At 63.0% G+C, this 26924-nt stretch overlaps 2 protein-coding genes across 7 annotated transcripts in view; one reads left to right on the forward strand and one right to left on the reverse strand.

The window, feature by feature from the left end:
• Nucleotides 1-17655, forward strand: part of SH3GL1 (SH3 domain containing GRB2 like 1, endophilin A2) — a 30729-nt gene extending 13074 nt beyond the window's left edge. The window contains exons 2-10 of the mRNA XM_058729036.1: nt 12435-12503; nt 12808-12880; nt 13808-13951; nt 14295-14428; nt 14518-14676; nt 14978-15081; nt 15584-15708; nt 15803-15859; nt 16300-17655. Of these exons, the coding sequence (XP_058585019.1) occupies nt 12435-12503; nt 12808-12880; nt 13808-13951; nt 14295-14428; nt 14518-14676; nt 14978-15081; nt 15584-15708; nt 15803-15859; nt 16300-16496 (1062 nt within the window). The 3' untranslated portion in view covers nt 16497-17655. The remainder of the gene's footprint in view (nt 1-12434; nt 12504-12807; nt 12881-13807; nt 13952-14294; nt 14429-14517; nt 14677-14977; nt 15082-15583; nt 15709-15802; nt 15860-16299) is intronic.
• A 260-nt stretch (nt 17656-17915) lies between these two features.
• On the reverse strand, nt 17916-26365 carry MPND (MPN domain containing). Of its 6 annotated transcripts, none has more exons than XM_058728991.1 (13): nt 26244-26365; nt 25837-26138; nt 24867-25103; nt 23084-23216; nt 22240-22324; nt 21974-22070; nt 21621-21693; nt 21464-21540; nt 20519-20600; nt 20326-20396; nt 19740-19910; nt 18985-19077; nt 17916-18184 (listed from the first exon to the last, which is right to left on the reverse strand). In XM_058728991.1, the coding sequence occupies exons 1-13, from the start codon at nt 26248-26250 to the stop codon at nt 18098-18100; spliced, it is 1515 nt and encodes a 504-aa protein (XP_058584974.1). In that variant the 5' UTR covers nt 26251-26365; the 3' UTR covers nt 17916-18097. The 6 variants fall into 6 exon arrangements, 5 of the variants coding, with proteins under 5 accessions (XP_058584974.1, XP_058584971.1, XP_058584972.1 ...); XM_058728988.1 differs by having other exon boundaries at nt 20519-20687; XM_058728989.1 differs by having other exon boundaries at nt 19740-19829; nt 20519-20705.
• Between the last annotated feature and the right edge of the window lie 559 nt (nt 26366-26924).

Below are 26924 nucleotides of genomic sequence, written 5' to 3' on the forward strand. Positions count from 1 at the left end.
TTGGGGGTGGTGAGGGCCGGCCGGCAGGCGGGCTGGTTGGCTGGGTGAGAGCGGGAAGAAGAGGGCGGACTGGAGACTGGTGGAGGGCCCCTCCCCACTGGGGGTTTCCCACCCATTCCTTCCAGCTCGGTACCCCGCCCACCCTGCCCCGCAGGTGGAGCTTCGGGACTGGGTACAGCCCATCAGCTGTGTGGTTGGTGCTGTGAGATTTCTTGGAGTCGAGGTTCCGTCACTGTCCCCTCGGGTGGGGCTTCTGTGGCAGAGGAAGAGCCGTCAGGTCGGCCTGCTGTGGACGTGGTTTTTATCCCTGCCTGGGTGTGTGGGAAGCCATGGGTCCCTCCTAGGGGGGCTCCCCAGAAGGCCTTTCACCCCAGGAACGCGGACTCGTTACTGCCCCTGTCACGTGGGCCCCTCGGCAGATCCTGTTTCTGGGCCTTGTCGGAGTCGTGGGGCCCTGCACACGGCTGCTGCCTGCACACAGCCTTCCTGGCCGCCTTTCCTTGGGTCTTGTGCCCCGCAGCCAGCAGCAGGCGTGCGTGCGTCGGGTGGTCTGTGGTTTTTAAAGCACGTTCACACTGAGTCCCACAGCACGTCGCCCCCACCTCCTGTGGTACAGGTGAGGAAACTGAGGCTCAGAAGGGGCTGCCTCTTGCATAGAGTCATGGGGCCGAGAGTGCCCTCCCAGGAGCTCCCGGAGGGCGGGCTGTGCGTGCTAACGGTATCTGTTGTCTCAATGGATATTGGTTGTCCCAGTACCTAATGGGAGCCAGGCCCCCGCCACCCTCCCAGCTCCTCACGGGAGGCACACTGCCCACTGGAAGTTGGTGTTTGGGGGTGGGGAGGGGGGTGAGGCTGTCCCAGGTGGCATTGCTGGAGTGAAGATGAGCCCTGAGGGAGGAGAAGGGGGCCCCTGAGAACGGCTCATCTCCGTCTGTGGCCTGCGGCACGGTCCCCGGGTGCTCGCCCACTGCCGGGGCACGAACGGTGACAGCGAGTGTGTGTGCGTGCGCACGTGTGCATGTGCGAGGCCTGACCGCGCATCCTGAGAAAGGACAGGTCTGCCTGCTCCGTTCACTAGAAGGGTGGGTGGCAGCTGGGGGCCCAGGAGCAGTTTGCCCCGGTGACCGCTGGAACTGCCGGCCTAACCCCGGCCGCTCCCTTCTCCTCGGCCCTGCTGGTCTGTGCTGCGGTGACTGCACCGAGATTCCGAGACTCCTCCCAGCTCTGAGTTCTCGAGACTGACTTTGCAGTTGAGAAGGGCGAGTGCCCCTGGACAAATGGGGGGGTGTGTAGGGAGAGGAGTGGTCGGGCAGGGTCACGGCCATAAACACACAGCAGGGGTTGGTCTCCCGGGCTGAGAGCTGCTGATGGCTTCACCTCTCCCTGTTTGCCACGTGCTGTCCTGGGATCAGCACCTGCCCAGGTGCTTTTGTAGCCACGCTGGAAGAAACCGGTCTTGGGGACCGTGGGCCACCGTGGCCGTGAGTCACCTGTTAGCCAAGCCTGTTGTCACCGCCCTGATATGACAGGCGAGCAGTAGAGCCGGGTGAGGGTACATTCCTCAGCACGCACTCAGAGCCTCCGCCTGGAGCTGTGTCAGGGAGCTGCGCGTCGGAGCTCTGCCCTCACAGTGGCCCTCGGCGCCCCGAGCGTGTGTGGGCCCGGTCCCACACAGCTCCAGCCTGGCGTGTTTCTGTTTGGTCTTTAGAGGCTGTTTGCCTGCCAAGCCTTCCTTTCCTGTGTCCTGTGCTCCCAAACCACAGACTTGTGGCTCTCACGCGGGTTCCTGTCGATAAGAAGCCATTGCCATTCCGGGAGTGGGGTCCTCTGGATGCGAACCAGCCCGGGCCTGGCTTGCTCAGATTTTTTTCTGTGCAAATTTTCCCGAACCTTTGCTCTCTGGTGAGGGAGCCAGCTGTGGGCAGACCTGGGGTGGAGAGCAGGGAGCTGGGCTGGCGGCCTTCAGCCAGAGTGCCAGCCTGGCCTGAATTTCCCACAAGCAGACACCAAGGGGAAGTTGGGGATACGGACAGGTGCTGCCGTCCGCTAGCTCCTGAGTCCGCTGCCACCGCGGAGCGGTGTGTGAGGTCGTGTCAGGTCCTTCCTGGTTCAAGCGTGGGCACAGCAGTGATGGGGTTGCTCACTTCAAGTTCACAGTCCGGCGGGCGGAGGACCATAAAGAGATGGGAATGAGGCGGTGCCGTCACCGAACAGAAGACGCAGCTCGAGTGAACCTGGTCCAAGGTGATGTCTGAAGGGGGTGGGGGCTTGAGAAAAGAAGGGCCAGTAGTGCCAGGGGACAGGTGGCCAGGGGCCACATTGCTCCTGCCTAGATAAGGAGGCAGGTGATAGAGAACCAGGAGGGCTTCCTGGAAGAGGTGGCTTCTCATTAGTTAGGCTTTTAAAAATGGAAGGGGTCTTAGAGACAGGAGCGATGGCCTCTGTGTTCCAGGAGGCAGGGGCGCTGGGCTTTAGATCGATTCATCGGTCACCTTAGCTCGTCGTGGTTGGGGTACTCACGGCCCCTCGTTGAGACTTGTGCCCGGGTGCCTAGCCCCTTGTGTGGTAAGCTGTGCTCCCGGTGTTTGATACTGACCTTGCGTCTGTGCCTTCCAAGCAGGATTTCCAAACTTCATCTCCTGTCTCTTCCTGAAGAGTTAGTCTTACGTCAGCTCTGCCATCGATAAAAGAGGAGTTCGTGGAACACCCGTGTTGTCTCTGCACACGCAGAGCAGAATCCTGCTTCGCCACCCTGACTGTGGACCGGCAGCTGGCGGCCACCGCACGGCACCCGCTGAGCGACGCGGGGCTGGCACTGCCCGGCCAGGCAGGACTCGGGGGATTTATTACATTTGTCTGTGGGCTGGGTGTTTCTTTTTTATAAGTTTTCGTCTGAAACTGACTTTCCCAGTTGTGTGACCCACAGCCCTCCTGCCTCATCGCCAAGATGAGACGATAAAACGCACAAGGCTGATACATATCCAGACGTTTTAGCCCTGTCACGAATCCCACGTGTGGCCTTTTCCAAGGAGACGAGCGTCAGACAATTGCTGGCGTCTTGGTAGTTGGTAAAAACTGTCTGGACGGTCAGGGATGCCGGCTGGGATCAGGCCCAGCTCAGAGTCCCCCCGTCGGCGGGCCTGGTTCCTTCCACCTGTCCTGGGAGGAGGCAGAGGGAGCTCACAGCCTGAGCCCCCACCCCAGTCTGCTGGTCCCTCTGCCGGGCCTGTGGCTTTGCTTCTCCCTTTCCCAGGGTGTGTTCTGGGCAGAGCCACAGTCAGCAGGTGGGGGCGAGGGAGTCCTATCCAGTTCTTCCCAGGTTAGCAACACCGTGCCACGGGAAGGGTTCTGCATGAGGGACACTGGTGGACCCCCCCCTGGAGAGCTCCAGTCTGGTGCACCCCTGGTATTTGTCCAGGGCTCTTTGGTGTTTGGGAGCTTTGGCCTCGTGTCAGCCCTGAGCCATGGGTATCGTGTCAAGTTCCAGAAGGCTCAGGACAGAGCCGGCCCTTGAATTCAGGTCTCCTGCCTCTGGGCCAGCATAGGTAACTTGGGTCCTTGGCCCGACATCCAGGAGCAGGAAAGGTCCTCCCGACCACCCGCTTGCAGGGGCCTAAGATCGGCCCCACACTTGCTGGTGGGAGGGCTGGGGTTTGCAGCCCACCCCAAGGGCCGACCTCAGCCCCCAGCAGACCAGTGCTCGATATTAATCAGCTCCCTTGCACCCAGAGCCCTGACACCCAGCCTCTGAAAATAAGGAAATGGGCGCCTGGGTTGCTCAGGTGGTTGAGGATCCAACTTTGGCTCAGGTCATGGTCTCACTGTTCGTGGGCTCGAACCCCACGTGGAGCTCTGCCCTGGTGGTATGGAGCCTGCTTGGGATTCTCTCCCACTTGCTCTGCCCCTCCCCGACTCGTGTTCTCTCTCTTAAAATAAATAAATAAACTTAAAAAGAAAGAAAGGGAGGGAGGGAAAAGAAAACGAGGAAACAAGCCAGAGAAGTGCAGGGGCAGCCTCCGGAGACGGGTGATTTAACACTTTCGGGGCTCAGTCACCCCTTCCGCCCGGCTTGGTCTCACTCACAGCGTGCACCACACTGCCTGGCCCTGAGCAAGGCACCTCGCCTCCTGGGCCTTAGTTGTCCTGTTTATGAGGTGAAGGTAGTTGCTCAGAGGCTGCAGCTGGGCCGGGTGGTTGCTGGAGGTCTCAGGTGGCTCTTTCCGTTCCTTTTGGGGTCTTAAGGATGACAGAAGGACCACGGAACATCATCATCTGTGCTGTGTGACTCTCAGCTCCTGCTGTCCTGCCTTCCTCTCCAAGCCATGAGTGTTTCAGCTGGAAGCCAGCTTGCCCCAGCACCCAGCAGGGCCACTTCCTCCCCCAGATTCTGTGTAATCGATCAGCGACCTGGTTAACTGTGGATGAAAAGGAGGGCCAGTTTTGTTAAGTGGCCTCTGCTTCCTTGTGGGGAAGCTCTGGCATCTTAATGGAAATCCGAGGATTGTCGATCTTTACAGTTGAACCTGGGCCAACACTCCATTTCATTGACAAGGAAACCGGGAGGGTCCCCAGAGGAGCCAAGACTAGGACTAGAGGTCACTGCTCCACCACGGTGCGTGGGGAGGGTGCTCAGTCCTGTGGCTCCTGGCCAGACGGACTGGGAGGGGAAATCCCTGTCTGTGGCCAGTGTTGGCCAGCCTGGGCCCTCCGCAGGCCGACACTCAGCCTGCCCTGTCCCCACACCATGCACGTGGAGCCCAGGCCAGGCAGGGCGAGTTTCTAGGACTGCTGAGTCACCTTGGGGGAGGGACAGGCACTTCCTTGAAGCAGGGCTGAGGCCAGCTCTGTACGTTTGGTGGCTGGGACCCTGAAGCAACAGGAGACGACTTGCAGCTGCCTGTGCCCATTCTGCCTCCTCTCGGCCCCTCACTTGGCCTCCGGGAGGGTCCATGCCACTGCGCCTGTGTTTCGTTAGCCCCTCCTCGGGAGGCGGGGGGGGGGGGGGGGGGCAGCCCTGAAGGGAGGCAGCCGGGGCACGGCCAGCACACCACACTGACCCTGTCCTGTCCAAGAGCGACCCTTTGTAGGTGGGAAGAGGGGTCAGCCAGTCCGATGGTATCCATCAAGCCCATGCAACCTGCTGGCTTGGGGCAGAAAGCAAGACACATGGTCCCTGCACCCTGGGAGTGTGCTGTCAGCTAGGGACCAACGTGGTATCCAGAGTTAGGGAGAGTGCTCTGAGGGGGGGGCCTGGGGGCCTCTACCAGGACATCACACTGAAGCTGGGGCCTCTGGCTCCCCCCAGCAGTTAGCTGAAGTGATGGACTGGGTGCACGGAAGCAGTCCTGGGGGTGCAGGCAAAGCCTGGGCAGGTGCCTGGAGAGGGTGGCAGGCCCTGACTTGGCTCATGGAGAGTCCTGGACAGGAGGCAGGAGCAAGGCCCGGGGAGGGAGGCCAGTGTGGAGGCTCCCCGGGCCCCAGGGAGGGGTGAGGAGAGTCCGAACCAGGGAGGGGGCAGGCCTGGTTCAGGCACGTGGAGGGGGCACGAAGGGACCTCGTGACAGACTCCTAGGTGTCGTGAACCTCATTAGGAAATTCGTGTGACCATGTGGGGGAGGGTGGGCCGGGACTTCGCAGTCAGTGAAGAAAAATCCTTTTAGCTGGAGCCGAAGGGGCAGCTTCCTGGGCGTCTGCCTTGTGGGAGCCTCTCCCGGCTGGTGCTCGGACTGTGTTGCCTGCAGAAGCAGAGGTCAGGGCTTGAAGACCAGGCCTCAGCGACATCCCTCTTGTGTCTCGGGGACAGCGACACCCAGAGCTTCGTCACCTGACTCATCACTCCCTCCGCCTTGACAGTCCCTGAGTGATTCTCCCCGTCTGCCTCGCCACTTCCTTCTCTAGTCAGTTCTTCCCGATGCTCGCTTCCTGCTTTGCTCCCAGTGCAGTGGCCATGGCTAGCTCAGACTTCTGGATTAAGCCAGACAGGTGACTCCAGGGCCTTCCCCCGTCATTTGAACAGCATGTGCCAGGCAGGGAAGCGGCAGCTGGGACTTCACGCGGCATTCGGCTCACTGCCTTCCAGACAGCAAAGTGTCGATCTTCCCGGGCCAGCCCGGGGGCCCTGCTCTTCGTCTCGAGGAGCCAAGCGGTACAGGGAGGTGGGAGGCTTGAGCCCGCCTGAGACGTGACCTAAACGCCGGTCCTGCAGGTGGCAGAAAACCACGGGGGTCCAGATGGCAAGAGGCCAGGTCTGACCGGGGCCCCCATGCCAGGCTCCTCTGCACAGCTTTCCTGGCTCTTTCCCCAGACGACAGCCAGTCCCGTCTGGCCAGGAGACCGGCAGCTGGCATGTCCCTGCAGTCTGGGGGGCCTCCGGCTTCTGCTTCTGAGCCAGCGTCTCAGCCGCTACTGCCCCTCTGCTGAGGGAACACCCCGGCTTTCAGAGGCCACTGTCTTCTGGCACCAATACTAGGCTCCCGTGAGGCCCTGCCATACTGCGTGCGGAAGTGTGTCTGCTCGCCAGGGCCTGATCTGGTGGCCACCATGCCCAGTTTGGAGCCTCTGTGTGGAACGTAACGTCGGGAGACTTTTCCTGGTTGATCGCTTCCACTGCTCCGTTTCACCAAAAGCTGCAGTTGAGGAAACACTGAGTTTTGATCTCTAGGAGGAGAGGAAGTGTGCGCCCTGAGCCCGAAGGGTACGGGGAAATTGCAGAATTCCCGGTACGCCTAAGGAAGTTCTGACTTGTCGGAGCCCTTCCCTCCGTGGGGTTTACCAGAGGGGGTGGCGACTTAGCGCACAAATATTTACGAAGCGCCTGCGACGGATAAAGTGTCGCTCGGTGCCAAGACCTCCAGTCTGTCGCTGACACGTCTTCACATCCTCCTGCTCCACCCACGAGGGGCGGGAAGGTTCATTTGGGCACAGATGATGTTTCTGTGGCCCCTACTTCAGTGGCACCTCTCCCTCACCCCCGGGGGGTGGCCCAGCCCTGCGTCTTGTGACCTTTGCTCTCAGAGCCAGTGGGAGCTCCGCCCCAGTCAGCGAGCGGTTCTTCAGTTCTTCCGGAGAACTCACAAGGCCCCGAGGGCCCGGCCTCTGGAAACTGTCCCGAGTATCCTGGGCACGCCGGGGGCCACGGAAGGTTTCCGGGTGGGAACGGACACATCGAGAGAAGGCGGCTCTGGGCAGCCGGGGCACCACACACGTCGCCTCCGCAGAAGCACACTCGGCTCGCCTCGCCTTTTCAGAAAGAGAGAGTCCCGTTAGGCAGAGAGGACACCAGCTGTGTCTCTGCCGGCGCCCCTAGGTGGGGGCGCAGGGGGGTGGGAAGAGGAAGGAGAGCTTGGAGGAGCCCCGCAGTTTCTTGTTGGGCAGGGCAGCAGACAAGCTCAGCCCCGCGCCCTGCGCGTGCCGTGGTTCTGAGTCATGAGACGGAAGACCCGAGAGGGGCCGCTCTGCCGCGTTTGCTCAGAGCGTTCCAGATGTCAGGAGGCGGCAGGGAGGGCGGGCCAAGTGGGAAGGGGTTTGGAGAGAGTGTGTCTGTCCTCGGGTCCCTCCCCATGAAGTCACCCTGGCTCAGGAATTTCTCAGCTCTGCCTGTGGCCTCTTGGGGCCTCCCACGTCCAGGCCTGGTGCACACCGCATTCTGACCCCTCCTCATAGCCCTGGGAGGCCCTGTGTAGGCCCCGGGCCTCACCCTCCTTCCGTCGCTCACCAGTCGTCCAGTACAGGGCACCGCGTAGGCGGACTGGCAGGTCCCGTGGGTCTGAGCACAGCTCCCGTCTCCACATACAGCTCCACGGCCTGTCACCCTCGTTTCCTCATCTGTTAAATGGGCCCTCTGGTCCCTGCGTCCTCATTGAGTAGATACGGGGCCCGGCACTGAGTAGTCCAGGAACGGCAGCCCTCGTGGCCCGAACCTGCGTCTCACCCATGTTTCTCTCTGCCCACCCGGCCTGGCCCTGCCATTTGGGACCCGGCCTTTCAGGTCCGGCTCAGACGGCACTGGCTTTGCGGCCACTACCTGCTGCCCTTTGGGCGTATTTACACCCTCCTCTGTGACTCTTACCACGTTCTTCTCTCCGTTGCTCTTACGTCTGACGGTCTCCTCTCCCGTGCCGGAGGGGCGCTCCTCAAGGCCAGGACGGACTCCCGTGCCCGGTCCATACCTCTCCCTGCTGCAGACACAGTTCATCACACCACCACGGCGGTCAGCTAGTGCTGGCCTGCCACCCCCTCCTGACAGCCGTCGCTGACGGGGGCAGCAGGTGCTCACACCTGAGAGCCAGGAGGCCTGGTCACTGGCCCGGATCCTCAGGATGGCAAGTCGAGGGCCATAGCCCTAGTGGCTGGGCTACAGTGACCGGGCCTGGGCCCTCCGGGCTCCCCTTGGCCCCTTGTTTCCATCACCTATTCCAGGCCAGTCGCTCGGGCTCTCCAGCAGTGCCTGCCGGCAGCTTCTCCCCTCCACTCCTGGCCCTGGGCTCGCCCTCACGCCGGAGGATGGTGTGGGGAATGTCACCCTGACGCCCACAGATGGGCAGGACCAAGTCAGCCAGGCAGAGGCAGGAGGGAAGCACGCACCAGGAGAGGTCAGGTGACTTCCAGTGTTAGCCTGGGAGGTGGTCCTTGAGCATCACAAGTAGGCCACCAGGGCACAAGGTGGCTGGACACGGTGTAGGACACGAGTAGGAAAATGTTAGCCCCCATCTGAGACCGTGTGGCCCCGAGCAGCCCCGCTCGTCCCCCCTTCTCCCCGCTCCTCTGTGCCAGCCTCCTCTTCCTTTTTTTTTTTCCCCCTTAAGCCCTTAGATCATCAAAGCAGATCATCTGCCCAGGTCATTGAGCCTGCAGATCGGCCCCTTCGTTTTCCGTGTCATGTGTATGGATCAGGTTTCCTTGCAGAGATGATTCGGTTACGAGGCTGCCGTCGGCTTCCTCCCACTCAGCAGGATTCGTGCCACTTCCCCAGCTGCCATCAAGTGGCCGCACACAGATGTGCCTGCCGGTGTGGACAGTTGTCCCCGTGCTTCTCCCCCACCCCCCATGAAAGACCCTGCCCTGGCCTTTCTGTGTTCCGCTTGACCACTGCTCATGGCACACGGCATCTCTGTTCCCTCTGGGGATCATTCTGCATACGCGCGCTTTCTCTCCCGAGTGTCCCGATCCCTCACTCCCCAAAGATGGCCAAGACTCTGGAACGATAACGCCAGTCTTTGAAAGCACAGCCCCTTTCCCAACTGGTCTTTGGTATTGAAGCCCACAGGCCAGCACCCACCCACGGGAGTCACGTGGGTGCTCTGGGCTGAGGGTTCGGCTCCGTCCCCAGCTCGCTCCCCTCCCAGGTGCCCAGTTCACAGGTGGTGCCATGAGGTCCACTGCTGAGAAACACAAGATCCTGCGACAGGCCGCCGTCTGCCTGATGCAGCCGCTTGTGGACACAGCCTTGCATATGCGATCATCGAAAGGCCAGGTGGGATCTGGGCCCAGGGAGTGCCCGGAGAGCAGTGCGGGGGGTCGGGCGAGCAGGGAGGCGTACAGGGAGTGGGGTCTCTTGCTCCGTCACCGGCAGCAAGCGCCTCTGCAGTCTGAACTCAGGGGCATGGAGCCACGGATCCCTGTCCCGTCCTGGAGTGCCTGCCACCTGGGCCGGGGGCAGAGCGTGCTCTTCCCGAAGGTCAGAAGCAGTACGGGAGTAGTATCGGGCCAGACACGTGGTGAGCGTCCATTCGTGCAATTTCCAGAACAGGTACCACTAGAAGAGAGGGAACTTCCTTCCTGCTGGAGGTGTTCAGAAGCCTGGCAAGGCGCTGGCACTAAAACTCCTCTAAGGGTAACTCACGGCCGGCAGCTCGTGGGATAGGCCCACGGAATCTTGGTAAAGCCATTAAAGCAGACGGACACCGGAACCTCACCGCTCAGAGGTGCCCCAGAGCACGGTACTCACACAGCGGGTGCCTGGTGGCCCAGCCATGGTCTTTATTAACACAGCCGCCCAGCCTCCCCCAGGAGAGACCCCACCCCACCCTAGGCCCTCCGTGGACACGGTCCCCGAGTGCTAGCCTGAGGCCCACCGTGCGGGCAGAGCCAGGCCAGGTGGGCGAGGAGCGCGGGTGGACACGGAGATTCGCCTCCGGAGGCCGCTGCCAGGTCCCACCGAGTCTCGGCTCGTGGGGGCCACGTGGGGCACAGGCTTGTGTCTGAACTGAGGCAGAGCTCTGGAGATGCTCTGGCCCGGGCTGGGCTTCGTGCTGGCCCCCGGGAGGTGCCAGCACGGGTTTCACGGCGGCAGCCGTCACGGAAGCACTGCTGGTGATCGGTGGGGCCCAGGAGGCTGTGGTTTCCACGCACCACCGCGGCCATCGCGCTGCAGGAGCGGGTCCGCAGCCAGGCAGGGCTCAGCCAGTGGGGGGACGGTCCCTCCACACCGTGAGCCCGTGGGAGTCCCCGGCTGTGTCTCAGACGTGGAGGGGAAGAGCGGACCCACCAGGCGTGGGAGGAGGACAGGCTGTAGTGAGCACCGAGCGAGGGAGCACGGAAGGTGAGCTCCTCTTCATCTGGGGCGCAGACTTTACAGGCGGAGGTGTTGTCTCTGTGATGGCGTCTGCTGCTCTCGTCGGGTCCGCTTTTCCTGAGCAGCATTGAAATGTTGGGATTGCAGCCTTCCCCACAGACGGGCCCTTTGGGGCCCTCCAGACCCCTCCACCGAGACAGCATCCCAGCCCCTGAGCTTCCGGGGCTGGCTGCTCAGTGACAGGAGGCCCGTGCTTCCTAGAAAACCCCGTTCCTTACACCCAAGGGTGCCTCCTCGTTACCGACATGGCTTCCGGCTTTCCCTGTGGAGCCCTCGGGGCCTGTCCACTGGACGCGGCCTGCGGCCCAGCGAGCCCACACGCAGAGGTGCGGATTCTGATGCTGCGTTGCCGTGTGGCTCCTTTGGTTTTCCCTTTTGCCTTTGGGCCTCTTGTCATGCTTTCATCCGTTTGAGCTGGTTCCAAGACCACGAGCCCTGGAGGGAAAGGATGTAGGGGACAGTCACCTGCTACCTGAGGGACTTGAGCCCCGAGCTCCCGGGCAGGGTGAAGGGAGGCTAGGAGGGGCCCGGGTGCCTCCAGCACGGCCTTCTGTGTGCCCAGGTGCAAGGATGGCCTGGAAAACCCATCCCTACGCATGGTGCTGAGGAGCTGGGGGCTCCCAAGGGAGGCACCCCCACCCCCCGCCCCTGGAAGACTGCAGGGTCGTCCCGTGCCCCTCCCCTGGGGGGAAGGATGTGGCTCCTGCCCCGGAGACCTGTCCCTGTTGGCCCCGTGCCCGTGTCCCTGTCCTCCTGCACCCGGGGCCCGGAAGGTGTGGTTTTGAGCACTGTTGCTCCAGCTTCCACCCAGTTCACCAGAAGAGTCTGGTCTCACGTCAGGCAGAGAACTCATTTCCCTCTCTGGCAACCACTGAATTTGAGAATGTCCTGTTTTACCATCATCGAAAGAACTGAAACCGTCCCATGAAATAAAATGGAACGCCCCGTCAACGCCCGGGGAGACACCAGGGTCTTTCCTCACCGAGTGGCTAGCAGAAGCAGGAGGGTGGCCCCTGCCCCTCTACGAGGTCCCTGGGAGGATGGCGTAAGGCCCAAGCCGCTCCAGGTGGCAGCAGTCATAGGGCAGGCCCTGCACCAGCCCGCTTCCTTCCTGCCCCCCCCCTCACCCCCCGCGGCGGCCTCACCTGCACCCCAGGCCCTTCCTGGACTCCCAGGCTCAGCCTAGTAGAAAGCCCCTGACCCACTGGGGCACTCAGCCCTGTCTCCTCTTGACGCTGCTTGGGGGGCAGAGGCCACAAAGAGACTAGGCAGTTCCCACATCCGTTCAACCACAGGACCTCCTCCTCACTGCAGATCTGTTGGTTTCCCAGAGGCGCCCAGGGAGAATCCATATCGGGGAAGCGTCAGGCCCAGGGTTCCCGAGATTCCTTCCCAGAAATGCAGGGAAAGTGGGAAGAGGGAGGTGTGTGATTCCCTGAGCAAAGAGGCTTTGGTGAACCTCTTCCCCATGCCTAGAGCTGAACCATGGCATCACTGGCTGCGTGTGAGCACTTCAGCCCCATGAGGGAACGTCACTCAGCTATTGGCTGGCCCCAGGCAGGTCTCTGGGGGTGGGGGGCACTCGAGTAGGCATGGCCAGGGAAGGCTTCTGCCTTCTAGCAGAAGGTGCCCCCCACCCCCACCCCGCAAAGCCCTGGGTTTGAAGGTGTGGGTTTGGAGTCGGGGGCCTTGCTCGGCCACCCATCTTCCCACCAGCTGCCATGTTCGGCATCCTGGGGAACCATCGTGGATGTGCTGACCCCTCGGTCTGCTCCCACTGGTGGTGGACGTGGCTGGGAAGCATCCTTGGGCCTCTCCCTCCTCTGAGGCTCACACTGTTTTCCCTCCTTCTGTCCCCCAGCTGGTCAGTGAGAAGGTCGGAGGCGCCGAAGGGACCAAGCTCGATGAGGACTTCAAGGAGATGGAGAAGGTACAGGGGAGGTGGTGCGCCCGGCCTGGTGCTCAGCACCGTTTGCCAAGTGCCCGTGGCCACAGCGCCACATCTGGGCTGCGGGTGGGGCTCCTGGATGGACAGATCCCCCAGCCACGGGGGACCCGCGTAGCGAACCACAAGTAGGCAGGGAGGCCAGCAGCCCTCCGAGCGGCGGGCGGCCCTTGTGTGGGCTCTGAGGCAGGTGGGGCGAGGGAGCGGGGCGAGGGCTGTCCGAGGGCTCCGGGTTTGGCCTCCGGTGCATGATGGTTATAAAACCCCCACACGCTGCCTCCCTTCACAGAAGGTGGACGTTACCAGCAAGGCTGTGACAGAAGTGCTGGCCAGAACCATTGAGTACCTGCAGCCCAACCCAGGTAGGGGTACCAGCCAGCTAGTCTGGAATTTTCCCCTTACTGGAGCTCGCAGGAGGAATATACGAGCTCAGAGAACTGAAATGCCCAGGGTGGGCAGGTTGTGTGTGTGGCTGGATCCCAAGGGTCCAAGGGATGTCCTCAGTCCTGCACTTTTTCCACTTCATCCGGCGGCTCTCGTTCTGCGTGGCAGTCCTAGCCTTAAATCACCCTTACGGCTGACAGTCCCAGCAGAAAAGAGCGTCTTTCCCACATGACCAACTCACTAGACCAGTTGGAATCGGTTGCCCACCCATGCGCCAGGCCCCAGCCACCTGCCCACCCTTGGAGCATGAGGTGGGGTCCCCTAGTCCGAGAGGGAGACAGGGACCTTTCCCTGAGGGAAATCCAAGGGCCGGTTCCCATAGCAGGAGGTGATGGGTGTGGGACGCGCGGCGACACCAGTCACGTCCATTCAAGGCCTGTGCCGTGGACGGCCTGGAGCAGGCGGAGGGAAGTGCGTGGCTCCCCTCCCCACCACCCCAGCGGAGGGCTGTGTCTGGGGCACCTGTGCACACCTGCGCCCGCCCCCCACGCCTTCTCTGAGGTGCTCCTCCCGGGCCAGGGAAGGCAGCTTCTTGATGACAGCTGGGCCGCAGGACGAGGAGGCCCGGGGGCCCAGGGGAGCTGGTCACCTCCTGCCTCCCGCCAGGGCTCCTTTGTGGCTGAGGTGAGCAGAGAAGGGGAGGTCTGTGCAGGAGCTTCTTCGCAGAGCCTGGCTGTCAGCAGGCATAGGAACCGAGGTCCCTTGGGCCAGGGCAGTGCTTTAGAAAGAAGGGTGCTGGGGAGAGGAGGAACCCAGAGAGGAGCAGCCGGTGGCCGGTCAAGTGCAGGCCTCCAGGCTTCGTGAGCGAGACTGGCCGCGTGCCTACCCAGCCTGTTCTGTTCCAGCCTCACGGGCCAAGCTGACGATGCTCAACACGGTGTCCAAGATCCGCGGGCAGGTGAAGAACCCTGGCTACCCGCAGTCAGAGGGCCTGCTGGGGGAGTGCATGATCCGCCATGGCAAGGAGCTGGGCGGCGAGTCCAACTTCGGTGAGGGCCGCGGGAGGCCACTTCCCTGCTGCTGCAGAGTTTTCTGTGGGGACGAGCGAGGATCGGAGTGTTGGCTGTAGGGCCACAGCCACTGGCAGGCCTGCCCTCCAGCCGCAGCTGATTCTGGGGAAGCCGGTCCTTGCGGTGGGGGGTCGTTTGACACCCGTCCTCGCCAGCTCCTGGCTACTGGGGCTCAGGATCAGACCATAGGGTCCCTCATTGGGTCCTGAATTCTGGCATCTGGGCCCCGGGGCGGGAGGACAGTTTAGAAGTTGGGGTGTCTTGGGCCCCTAGGCTGCGGCCTCCTGTGACAGTTTCTTCCCCATTCTGGGTTCTGCCGCAGGCGACGCCCTGCTGGATGCAGGGGAGTCCATGAAGCGCCTGGCAGAGGTGAAAGATTCCCTGGACATAGAAGTCAAGCAGAATTTCATCGACCCCTTGCAGAATCTGTGCGACAAAGACCTGAAGGAGATCCAGGTGCTGCCCGCGTCCCTCCCCCCCGCCCCCTCCTGCCGCGCCCTGCCCAGTGTGGCTCCCCAGTTCACACACACAACCCCCCACCCCAGCACCACCTGAAGAAGCTGGAGGGCCGCCGCCTGGACTTCGACTACAAGAAGAAGCGGCAGGGCAGGATCCCCGATGAGGAGCTGCGCCAGGCCCTGGAGAAGTTTGAAGAGTCCAAGGAGGTGGCGGAGACCAGCATGCACAACCTCCTGGAGACGGATGTACGTCTGGGCCCCACTGCGGGGAGCCCGGAAGGCGGGGCCGGTGGGCGGAGTCACGTGTGCCCCGCCCGCAGCGGGTTCAGCGCCCAGGTGGAGCCTCCGGGACCTAAGGGGACAGCCACCCTCCCCTTAAAGCCCCCTAAAGCTTTCTGGGCACCTCCGCGGGCAGCAGTAGGGTCAGGCAGATGGGGAGAGGGCCGGCCCCGTGCCAGGAGCGTTCTGGAGAGGCTCCCTGAAGAGGCGGCCTTGGGGGGGAGGGGTCACAGGGAGAGCCTCCCCTTCAGCAGCCGGTCGCTTGCAGATCGAGCAGGTGAGCCAGCTCTCTGCGCTGGTGGATGCCCAGCTGGACTACCACCGGCAGGCCGTGCAGATCCTGGACGAGCTGGCCGACAAGCTCAAGCGAAGGTGAGCCCCGTCCTGCTTTGGGCCGGTCTTTCAGGGCACCCGGGACATGCCACCGGCTTCTATGAGGGTGCACTCAGGGTGGAGGTTCCAGGAGAAAGACCTGTCGGGCTTGTCTCGCTTGTCAGAGGGGAGGGCTGGAGTGGCCTCGGACGGGGGAGGGGGGGGGGGGTGGGCGGGCAGGGCTCCTGTCTCCCGAGAGTCCTAGTCCAGTGCCTGAGAAAGGGAGCCTCGCGCAGCCATGTTCCCAGGCAGGGTGGGCATGCTAAGGGACTTCAGGTCTGGCAGGACCTGGCCAGCCGGCAGGCTCTGAGAAGGGCCCGAGCCCGGGCGGGGGGGGGGGCCTGAGGGCCTTGTGGTTAGACCCATCGGGCCTCTGCGCCCAGGCCTGGCCCCAGGGGGGCAGCAGCACAAAAGGCGGGAGGCGGAGGCGTCCCTTCATCGTGGATAACACGGGGTTATCCACTGGCCGCCGGCCACTCCCTGCTCTCCTCCCTGCACACAGGATGCGGGAAGCCTCCTCTCGCCCCAAGCGGGAGTACAAGCCCAAGCCCCGGGAGCCCTTCGACCTTGGGGAGCCCGAGCAGTCCAACGGGGGCTTCCCCTGTGCCACGGCCCCCAAGATCACAGGTAAGGAGCGGGGAGGGGACCGCCCCCCCCCCAAACCGCAGAGCCAGGCCCCGCCCAGGGTCTTCAACCCCCTCTGTGCTTTGTGTGTGAGCAGCTTCGTCTTCCTTCCGATCTTCTGAGAAGCCCATCCGGACCCCCAGCAGGAGCATGCGTGAGTGTCCCCGCAGGCGCGGCCCCGCCCGTACATGCTCCCGGCCTGCTAGTCCGTTTCAGGAGGGCCTCCCTCCTCCCCTCCTCCGGTAGGAGTGGACACCCCTGCTGCCAGTCCTCTCGGCCCGTCGCGGGCAGGGGGGGAGAGCTCGGTGCCAGGGCCAGGCGGCACGCCCCCCCCCATCGGCGTGAGTGTCCAGCAGGCTCCGGGCCCTCTGAGTGGCACGGTCATTCTGTCACCCCGATGCCCCCGCGCAGCCCTAGCTCTTCCCAGGAGCGTTTTGGTGACCGCTCGTGGAGCCCATTCCCATCCCTCATCCCTGGTTCTTGCTGACAAAGCTGGGCGGGCAGGAGGAAGGAGCAGCTGCCCTTCGGGGGACAGGAGCCCCCGGGGAGGGGGGGGGGAGGAGCCAGCGGTCTGAGCCAAGCCCCCACCCCCAGCCCCGCTGGACCAGCCGAGCTGCAAGGCTCTGTACGACTTCGAGCCCGAGAATGCCGGGGAGCTGGGCTTCCACGAGGGTGACGTCATCACGCTGACCAACCAGATCGACGAGAACTGGTACGAGGGCATGCTCCACGGCCAGTCGGGCTTCTTCCCCCTCAGCTACGTGGAGGTGCTGGTGCCCCTGCCTCAGTGACCGCGTCGGCCCCGTCCACGTCGGCCCTCTGCAGCCAGGGCGGCGCCCGCAGGCGCTCCCCATGGGGGGAGGCAGGCCTCGCTGGGGCAGCAGGGCTGGATGTCGGGGAGGGGCCCGCTTCCACGAGGGCCCCCCCCACCCCGCGGTCCCCGCTCCAGGCGGCAGTCTGGGGGCCGGGCAGTATTTTCGCTCCCCGACCCCGCGCCCCGAGGGGGCGAACACTAAGGTGCTCTTAGAAACACTAACTTCCTCCCACGCCTCCAGGAGCGGGTAACTCCAGGTGGGCCCCCTCACTCTCACACACGCGTGTGCACACACACACCCCTCCCCCCCCCCCAGGAGACCTGCCCTGAACAGGAGGAGATGGGGGTTCTGAGCAGGACCCCTGGCCGACACTCACCACCCTGCTTTTCAATTCACCCACAACACTCCTTCCCAGCCCCAACTCCAGGGCTCCCCAGGCCCTGGCACACCCGTGGATGCCACCTCCCTGGGGAGAGATGAGCCTGGGGTCCTCAGGGTTCCCCTAAGGCCGGCCCTCTCCGAGCAGCCTCTGAGGTGCCGTCGTCTCCCTCCTCCAGGGCCCTCCACCCTGCCCCTCACCCCCTCCTCGCCTCCCAAGTGTAGGGTGCCCCGCCCCAGATAAGCACACCGGACGATCCTCTGGCACAAACCGCCACCACCAGCCGTGCCCACGGCACACGTGTGCACCACAGACGGGACCACAGGAGTCTTGTGGCCTCTGCCCTGCAGGTGGTCCCAGACCCCTGGGACCACCCTGAGGAGGGTCACAGGCGCCTCCCCAATCCCAAGCCAGCCACTGTCCCCACTGCTGACAGCGGCCCCAGCCATCTTCCGACAGACCAAGGCAGGCAGCCGCCCTGACCAACAGAGCCGAGCCCCGCAGCTACTTCCTCTCTTGTCTAACCCAAAAATTGGCGCAACTAGGGGACCTCGGGACTGGATCACATTCCCCTCCTCTGATGACCTTGCAAAGGCCCCAGGGACACCTGGCTCTGAGGCCCCCTCGTTGCCATTACATGGGGGAAGCACAGACCTCCCAGCAGACATGAGCAGTGGAACCTGGGCCACAATCGGCAGATCGAAATGTAATCCTGATTTTTTTTTTTTTTTTAAGTATTAAATGTCTCTTTCTACAGCCTCTTGCTTGGTGTGGTGCGGGGCGGGTCTTCCTCCCCAGCTCTCTGTGAGTCTCCAGGGGACCCGGGGGAAAAGTCATTTGCCCAGCCACCAGCACAGGCATCACGTCCTCCAGATGTCCCTGCAGCCCCAGGAAGCCCGCAACACGGGCGCTCGGAGCAACCCCTCCTGCACCGCTGCCCAGACAGCAGCCTGTGTGCCCAGGGACGAGTGCAGGGGGCTCTCCCTCCCCCCAGGGTGAGACACACACACCCAGGCTATTTGCTTCTGTCTTTTATTATCCGTGCCCCAACCACCGCACAGCTGAGTTGCACAGGAACAGAGCGGCACAGCCCCCAAGAGAACCCCCTGGTCCCAGTCCCCCTCAGCCCAAACCACGGTGGGGGGCGGGGGATCAGAGTCTGACCAAGAGGCTCCCCCAGGCCCTGGCAGGCGGGGCCTCAGCTCCCTTGTTTAAGAAGGCTGTAAACCTGCTCCAGCACGGGGCACAGGCCCTGGTCCTTGGGTGTCCTGCTGGCCAGGGAGATCTGAAAGGAGCAGGGCTGGTGCCTCAGGGCTGTGCCCGGTGGTCCTGGCCTCACCGGCTGCCCTCCATCCGGGCAGAGGCTCTCCTAACCGACTCACATGGTAGCGTCCCCAAGACAAAGTTTTATGTCTAAATGAGGAGGCCTGCTCACGCGGAATGTTCTGGGTTTGGGGAGAGGAGGACCATCTGCACACTCCAAATCCTACTCTCTTCCTAGCTGCCTCCTGCCTAGGCTCTCACACCCTCTGCGCCGGGGGCTGCCCCCCGCCCCACCAGCCCAGCAACGGGGTGGAAGTGACCCGTGGCAGCCGGAAGCTCTGGTCACTCTTGAAGTTTGAGCAAAACAAGCAAACGTGCAAAACTGCATTTCTCTACAAGGCAGGAAGCCAGTCAGACACCCCCGAGGCCGCCGAGCCCTGCAGCGTCCCACTGGCTGTAGGGCCGGCGAGCTGGAGAGACCTCTGCTCGCCTCAGCTCTGCCGGCACTTGAGGCTCTGAGTCAGACCCCTTGTGCACTCTGGTGGACGCCCACGCCGTGACATAGGGCCCAGTGTGGCTTCTCCATCCCCACGGCCCAGGGTCTGCGGGGTCTCCCCTTTCTAGCTGCTCTTGAATAGCTCTCCCCGTCACCGTCACCACCCAGCTGTGACCCAACAATGCTGTTGACAGCGTTGACACCCAGCTGAAATAATACGGAACTTAGGACACTGTTTCTCAGGCTGCCCGCGGATGGATTCTCGAGGGCTCCCCCCACATTGTCTTCCTACGGAGTCTGCACGAGACAGGGGACACGAGTCTTACCTTCAGCTTGTCGAGGAACGTGTGCTCCTGGCTCCAGGGCTCCTGGAACCTCACGAGGTCAGGGGCGCCCTTGTAGAATTCCACCAGCAGCATCTGGGGGACAGGGGGCCGATGGGACTCCTCGCTCCTGCCCTCCCGCCCGTGCCAGGTGCCGGGGATACAGCGGTGGGCAGCCTGTGGGGCTTCAGTCCCATATGGCACGTAGGTGCCCAGGACCCCAAGGGAGACCGCCCACTGAGGAGTGCCACCAGGGAGCTCAGCAGGAGGCCCCTGGAGGGGGACCGAAGTAGCCCCAGGCAGAGGGAGGCACACTGAGTGTCGCACAAGCCTGACACGGACCCCTTGCGCAGCCTCATCCAAACAACAGTATCCGGGATCCCACAGGTGTGACCAACTAGCTTTTTTCAAACGCCACTTGGAACATCGACACTAAAAAACAGCTGGGGGACCACCTCAAGTCCCCTCACGTGCCTCCATTTGGAGAATCAGTGCAGGTGCAGAGGCCCGAGGCGGGGGCACCTCCGGTAACTTCCAGAACAGCAAGGCCAGGTGGGGGGAGCAGGTGGGCAAGGATCAGGGACTTGAGCCTAAAGCCACAGGTGATTTTCAGCCCCGGACGAGGAGTCTGGCCTATGCCCCGATGTGGCGCCTTCAGCCACCCTGAGTCCTGCAGTCTCGCCACCGTCCAGAGGGGTCCTTCAGCCCCACCCGCCCCTCTCAGGGGCCCTGTGCGCCCCGCCCGGGAGTGAGCTCACCATCTCATGAAGGATGTCATTAGTCAGGAAGTTGTCCTGGACGTAGGCCATCTCCACGTCCATGGGGATGCCGTAGTCACTGGGCCTTTGCTGGCAGGGACACGAGCCAGTCACGCCCAGCCTCCGATCCCACGAGGGGATGTGTCCTGGGCCAGCAGTCAGAGAATCACACTGCGACCAGGTTCAGAGCCACGTGGGTCCTCCACGGAAGGCTGCCGTGCGACTCCGGAGGCAGCGTGGCCCTGCCCCCAGCAAGAGAGGCCGCCAAGCGAGCCACGCACCCTGGAATGGCTTCCCAAGCCCGATTTCTGACCCCAGGACAGATGTGGGGAATGGCACTCGGCAGAGTTTGGGAGGGAGGCCGTGTTAGTATCAAGGGCTCCACGTGATGCCCGCGCCTTTTCAACATCCAGGCCCTCTGGGGAGCCCGGGACAGCGCGACGGTTATGGTCCCATTTCACGGGGGGAAACGGAGGTCCCCGATCCCCTAAATGAGCCCAGAACCAGAGTCCTGGCCAGGACCATCGACAGGCCCCTCCTGGCCCGCAGCGCCGCGACCCTGCCCTCCCCCCACAGCCCCGCCTACCTCGGGGGGCGGCATCACCCAGAAGGGGGAGATCTTAGACTCGGGGCCCGGGTTGCCAGAGTAGTAAGGGGCTGCGGGAGGACAGTGAGAGTGGCGACGGCCTGGAGGGGTCGGCGGCCCCGAAGCGCCGCGCGCGCGCGCCCGACGCACGCACAGGACGCACGCGTGCGCACGCGCGCGGCCCAGGCCTTACCGCAGAGCAGGGCGAGGCAGGGCTGGAAGCCGTTGCTGGAGCCCTGCAGCCGCAGCTGGTAGTCCATCTGCGAGTCGATGTCCTGCAGCGACGGGAGCGCGGGGCTGTGCGGGTGGCTGTGGTACCAGCCCACCAGGGACAGGCCCCGCAGGAGCAGGCTCTGGTAGATCTGGGGGCACAGGCGAGGCTGCGGTAGAGCCAGGGGCTCCCCTCCCAGCCGCCAGCGCACCTGCCGCATCCCATCCCCATTCGAGGCCAGCACTTAATATGTGCCTGCTGTGTGCCTGGCCCGGGGACACAGCGGTACCAAGACAGAGCCCGCCCCCACCCTCTGGGAGGCCAGGGGAGGGGGAACAGTCAACAAATACATAAAGAAGATGCACCTGTCACAAAGCAAAGGCAAACGTTTATTTTAGGCAGGCTGTGTCGCCAATTCCCGGCTCGCGGCGGGCACTCAAACAGTTAAACAGATAGGAGGGTGTGTGTGTGCACTTGGGCAGGAACAGGCATTTCTGGACGCCTTCAGCAAGCAGAGGCAAGTGCTGGCGTAAGGAGCGAGAAAGAGGTGGGCCGAGAGACGTGCGTGCAGCATCCGCACCTATTCGCCTGTCCCCATGGGTCGCTGCTGGTGCCAGAAGGTGGGTGTGGTGCACGTTGCACAGCGCCAGGCACATACAAAGCACCACTACGACAACGCTATTGACAGTGGCAGCTAATATTCACTGGGCTCTTACTATGTGCCAGGCACGGCCTGGAAACCGAGGCTCGGGGTAAAGAGGGCGGGCCACCTGTGCAGAGGAAGCAGGACCACGGACAGGGTCACAGCCACGGGGCGGGCGCTCACACATACTCTTTCGCACACTCGTTTTTGCACTACTAGCCACCAGGACAGCTGTGTCCACACGAGCCCTCCCTACAACGCCCTGACCCCCCGCACCCCCTCACCTCCTCTTCCATGGTGGCCGCCATATCCGCGTCCCCCAGCCGGCTCCGACAGGGGAAGGCTCTCAGCACCGTGAGCACTGTGCAGGGGCGAAGAGAAGGTGTGGACATCAACCCCAGCCCCAGACACCCCCCTGCCCACCTGGCCCCAAATACCCACTCTGGCTGTTGATGTCCCAGCGGCCCCCCAGGTACCCCACGACCTCGCTTCGAGTCAGGTGGCTGTGGAAGTCCTGGGGAGAGGACGGACACCAGAAGAGCGGCTCAGGCTGCGGCCCAGCCCCAAGTGCCTCTCCTCGGGGCCAGAGCCCTTGCAATGTGCCGGGACCACCCCATCGGCCTCCTCCTTCCTTCACTGATTGAGTGCCTACTGTTTAGCAGCAGTGAACAAAACAGAAAAGGTCCCTGCCCTCATAAGAGCCAACCTCCCAGGGACCCCTTCCAGGTGCCCCGGCCACCTGCCCAGGTCTGGCCCTTGGCCCTCAGGGGACAAGGTGACAGCTGGGCACACACCAGCAGGAACAGCACGTTGCTGGAGATGGCCACGTTGAACGGCTGGAACTTGTTGATGGCAGCGAAGGATGTTACTTCCACCAGGGTGTGGGGGTTCCTGTAGGAGCCAGAGGGTCCCGCAGCTTCAGGAACTCAGCCCTGAGCTAGCTCCCCGGCCCCCAGAGCCAGCGCTGAGGATGTGAGGCCTTGTGTCCCCCCCCCCCCCCCGCCCCAAGAGCTAGTGAAATCTGGGGGCGGGGGTGTGGCGGGCACAGGGTGTGTCTGACCTGGCAGAGTCTCGACTGCCCAGCATGCAATACCGCACAGGCACCCGGATCTTGTTTTCCACCCGCTTCCCGGGGGGCACGGCCTCTGTGGGGCGGGCGAGGGGGGAAAAGGCAGCCTCAATCCCTCTCAGCCCAGAAGTGGAAAACAAAGACAAGGCGGCCCAAGAAAAAACCTCCAGAGGCAGCTTTAAAAATCAGGCCCCGGAACAGAGAGATCAGGTGGCAGGTTAACAAACGGGAAAAAAGGAGATTAAAATACCAGAGGAAGGGCTTAGGAAATCAGGCAAGGACCCCAGGAAACCAGGCAGGGGGGGCAAAGGAACCAGGCACTGAGGCAGCGAAATCCTATAGGGGAGCGTGGAAATCAGGCAGCATAGTGAAGAAATCGGGCCACGGGACCAAGGAATCCAGCATTAGAGCTTAAGAAGCCAGGCAGGGGGGTGGGGGGCGCTGGGGGCTCAGTCCGTTGAGCATCAGAATCTTGATTGCGGCTCAGGTCATGATCTCCGTGTTTGTGGGTTGAGCCCTGACTCAGGCTCTGCACTGACTGCACAGAGCCTGCTTGGGATTGTTCCCCCCACCCCCACCCCTCCCCTGCTCACGATCTCTCTCTCTCTCTCTCTCTCTCTCTCTCTCTCTCTCTCTCTCTCTTAAAATAAATAAATAAACATTAAAAAAAAAAAGAAGAAGTCAGGCCGCGAGAAAGAAATTAGGCAGTAGAACTAGGAAGTCCGCCAGGCATGTCGGGAGTGCTAAGAAAAACGCAAGATCTGCCCCCCCCCCCCCCCCAGCCACCTCCTCACCCGAGTTCTGCCCGCCTCCTGCCCTCCTCTAAGCCTCTCACCTGGGTGCGCAGGCTCCAAGGGTCCCTTGGCAGGTAGTCTCCGACTCTTGTCCTCAGTGGAGACCCCTGCCAGAACCTCCTCCTCTTCTTCCTCCATCAACAGCTCCTCCTCCTCCCCTTCACTGGCCGGGCTCTGGTGGGGGCGGGGCGGGGCAGGCGGCAGGACCCTCAGCTGGGCGCCACCCACCCTCCTCACCAAGTTCCACTCAGACCTTCAGCTGGCCTTAGGATCCCGCCATTGCCCCAGGGGCCCACTAGAGGGAGCGAGTGAGCACAGGCGGCCTGAGGTCCTGGTGCCGCTCAGAGATCTGAGCACCTTCCAGCAGCTGCCGGGCGGAGTTTCAAACCTCTCCTCCGCTTTTACAAGCTGTGCAGCTTCTAGCAAGCGCCCTAACCTCTCTGAGCTCTGTTCTCCTCATCTGTAAAAAGGGGCTAATGACCTCCAGCGCACAGGGACAGCATCAGGGTGAAATAAAATAATGCCTGCAAGGCAATTAGCACACCTCCTGTCGATCCATTACCAGATTCTCTCAATAATGTCTCCCGATCTGCCCTCAACTGCCCCTGCTGGGGTGACCTCCCAGTGTCCAAAACCCAACAGGCACATGGTCGCTGTACTCTTCCTCCTCGCCGCAGGGTCTGGCTGGTCCCGGCTCCTTCTTCTGGGAGCGCCCCAGGGACCCAGCTTCCCTCCCATCTCTCCAGTCCCCTCCATCTCCCACCCCTCCCCGGTGTGCAGGCTGGGTCCTCGGGTTTCTTGCCTCCCTACCTGCTCTCCTCCGGGGCAGTCTCCTCCACTCTTGGGACTGGAACCCTGTCTCTGGCCTGACCACCCCCACAGTCCTATCTCCAGCCCAAGCCTCCCCTGAGCTCCAGACTCGGCGTCCGGCTGATCCTGGAAGTCTCGGGGAGGGGGGGAGGGGGGGGGCTGGGGGGCGGGGTGCTCCCAGGCACCTCCACTCAGCTCTATAACCACGCTGCACCTGACTGTCCCCCAATCCTCCCAGTCCTCATGGCAGCCTCATCTCTTAACACCGACATCTATCTGATGCAACCGCAAATCCAGTGAGATCCGCTTTCAAAATCGGCCAAAACTTGCCCGCTTCTTGACCCATCAATTGTCCGCCCGGTCCACCCCATCATCTCCTGCCTGGACCGGTTCTGTCACCAGCATCCTGGTCCCCAACTTTCACCCTGGCCACCCCCCAGTCTTTGTGCCAGACGGCGGCCACCAGGGGGCGCGTGTGGGCACCTGAGTCAGGTCTGCCCATCCTCTCTGCCCTCCTGGGCTCCCACCCACCTCAGGGAAAAAGCCCAAGTCCTCCCCGCCTGTTTCCAGCCTGCCATCGGCCCTGCAGGTGTCCGACCTGCCAGCAAGATATACATATATGACACATACGGATACTGTTAGGATCTTCATTTACATACGAAGGAGAATTAGCACCCAGAGACGACCCTAGGCCAAGCTCACCAGCTGGCGAATATTCAAAGATGTTATTACTATCATAGCGTTAGAAACTCTCCCCGATCTGGTCCCTGCCACTGTCTCCAGTCCCCTCAGCTGCTTAAGACACGTGAGCCTCAGGCTGCATCCACTGATCATGGTTCCCCAAGCGCTGTGTGGCTTCCTACCTCCGCGGCCCTGCTGTCATCGGCTCCCTCTGAAAACTCCTCCCTTCGCCTCGCTCTGACAAACTCCCGGTCATGCCACAGGGCCCAGCTCCAATGTGCTCACTCTGGGTACTCCTTATCCAACAGCGCTTCAGGAGGCTGAGGGACACACCTCATCGGCAGCAGCCGTGGGAATGTGCAGCTGGTGTCGCCGGAGCCAGGCCGCCTTGTACTTGTCCAGTTTCTGGCCCTTGTACTTGACAGAGGCCCAGCCACAGCCGGACTTCTTGGCCGGGTTCACCAGCTTCTTGCAGTGGGTGGCCCAGGCGCTGGGTGAGTTGAACACCTGTCCCGTTTCCTGCCACACGATCCTCCCGTCGGGCTGTAGGTCCCCCATGAACTTCTTCCCCTGCAGTAACAGCAGCCTGGCTTCCACCCAGGCCCTGGTACCCACCAAGCCACCTCCAGGAAGTCCTCCCTGACTCCCCCCCCCCCCCGCCCTGCTCCCCGGAGCTTGGCACCCACTTCTGCCCACAGCATCCCTCCCAGGAAGCTGACCAGCTTACATGCCTCCCGGTCCCTGTATGTCCACAGGGACATCAGCCTGGATTAAAACTGCCCAGCTCTGTGTCTGCCCACCCGCTCACTGGACCGTGAGCCCCCAACGGGCAGGGACGGGGCCTGCTTGGTCCCTAACACACAGCACACAGCCTGGCACACAGCAAGTGCTCCATTCATGAACTGCCCCCACTCACAAGGCCCAAGGAAACAGCAGCAAACGTGTAAAACATAGTGTAGCAGGCGGCCTGCTGGGCGCTGTACTCCTTTGACCCTCCTACAACCCCGCGACAGGAAAAATAAAAACCCATTTTATAGATGAGGAAACCAGGATATGGAGAGGTTGAGTAAGGTCACACAGCCAGGAAAGCGGTGGTGTCCTCTCCGAGCCTCAGTTTCTCCTCTGTGGAATGGGCTGTTTGGTAAACGATGCCCTGCAGCCCAGAAGGGTCCGTGCTGGGTCTGGATGCTTGTTTCAATTTCCCCTCCCCACACCTGGGCTTGGCCGGTGGGAGGAGAGCTCTGGGCCTCAGTTTCCCCTTCCTGCCCCAGCCGGGACGGGATGGGGGGTAGGGGACGCTCACCAAGTAGTAGATGGACAGCACCCCGGCGCCGGGCTCCAGTAGCGCATCTTTGAGGAGCACCCGCAGCGTGACCGCGCGCCGGGTGAGCGCGCCCCCGGGCCCGCCGCAGCCCCCCGGGCCCGCCCCGGCTCCGGCCCCGCCGCCGCCGCCGCCGCCACCGCCCCCGCCCCCGCCCCCGCCGCCTCCGCTGCGCGCGCCGCCAGCTCCAGCCGGCCTCTCGGGGTCCTCGGCCTCTGCCTCGTCCTCGTCCTCATCCGGTGCCTCCTCGCCCGCGCCACCCGCCGGGGACAGCGGCTCCGGAGCTGCGGGCAGCGACAAGCTGCAAGGGGCCGCGCGCCCCCAGCCGCCCCGGCCTCTCGACCCCACCCCGCCCCCCACCCCCGGACCCCCAGACGGGCCCGCCGTACCTGCCATGGCCGCTCCGTCCCAAGCGCCCCGCGCCCCGCGCCCCGTGCGACTTGCGCGCCGCTGGCTCTTTCTTCCCGGCACGTGACACGGCTCCGCCCCGAGGGGGAGGGGCCCCAGCCTGGGGGCGGGAGGGGGGCTCGGCCTGCCCGCGCGAGCCGGGACCCGGAGGCCTCGCGCCTGTCCACGGGCAGAGCCGGGGACTCATCCCTCCGGGACCATCGGGAAAACGGAGGCTCGAGGTCACCTTCCGCGGGAGGCGCGTGGCAACCTACCAAGCGGGGAAACTGAGGCCCCGGGCCTTTCGCTTTCCGGGAACTAGTGGCTCCACTGGGGCGGCCTGTTATTGGATTTAGACCCGGAGCTGGGGGGCGCGGGGGACTCAGTTCACTAGGACCGGGCGGGGTGGGACACTTGAGGGACCAGAAGTCTCAGCTGTGGAGACCAGGGGAGAAACCCCCGGAGAACGAGCCACAGCGCCCTGGGGCTGCAGGCCAAATAGGGAAGGTCTAAAGCGCCCAAGGCGGAGCGCCCGGCTGGCTCAGTCCGTAAAGCAGGCGCCTGTTGATCTCGGGGCTGTAAGTTCGAGTTCCATGTTGGGTGTAGAGACTACTTTAAAAATAAAAAATTTTAAGTAAAAATAAAAATAAAAATAAAAATAAATAAAGCGCCTAAGCCGGACG

Source organism: Neofelis nebulosa, chromosome 4 (assembly GCF_028018385.1).
Source record: "Neofelis nebulosa isolate mNeoNeb1 chromosome 4, mNeoNeb1.pri, whole genome shotgun sequence".
Lineage (NCBI taxonomy): Eukaryota > Metazoa > Chordata > Mammalia > Carnivora > Felidae > Neofelis > Neofelis nebulosa.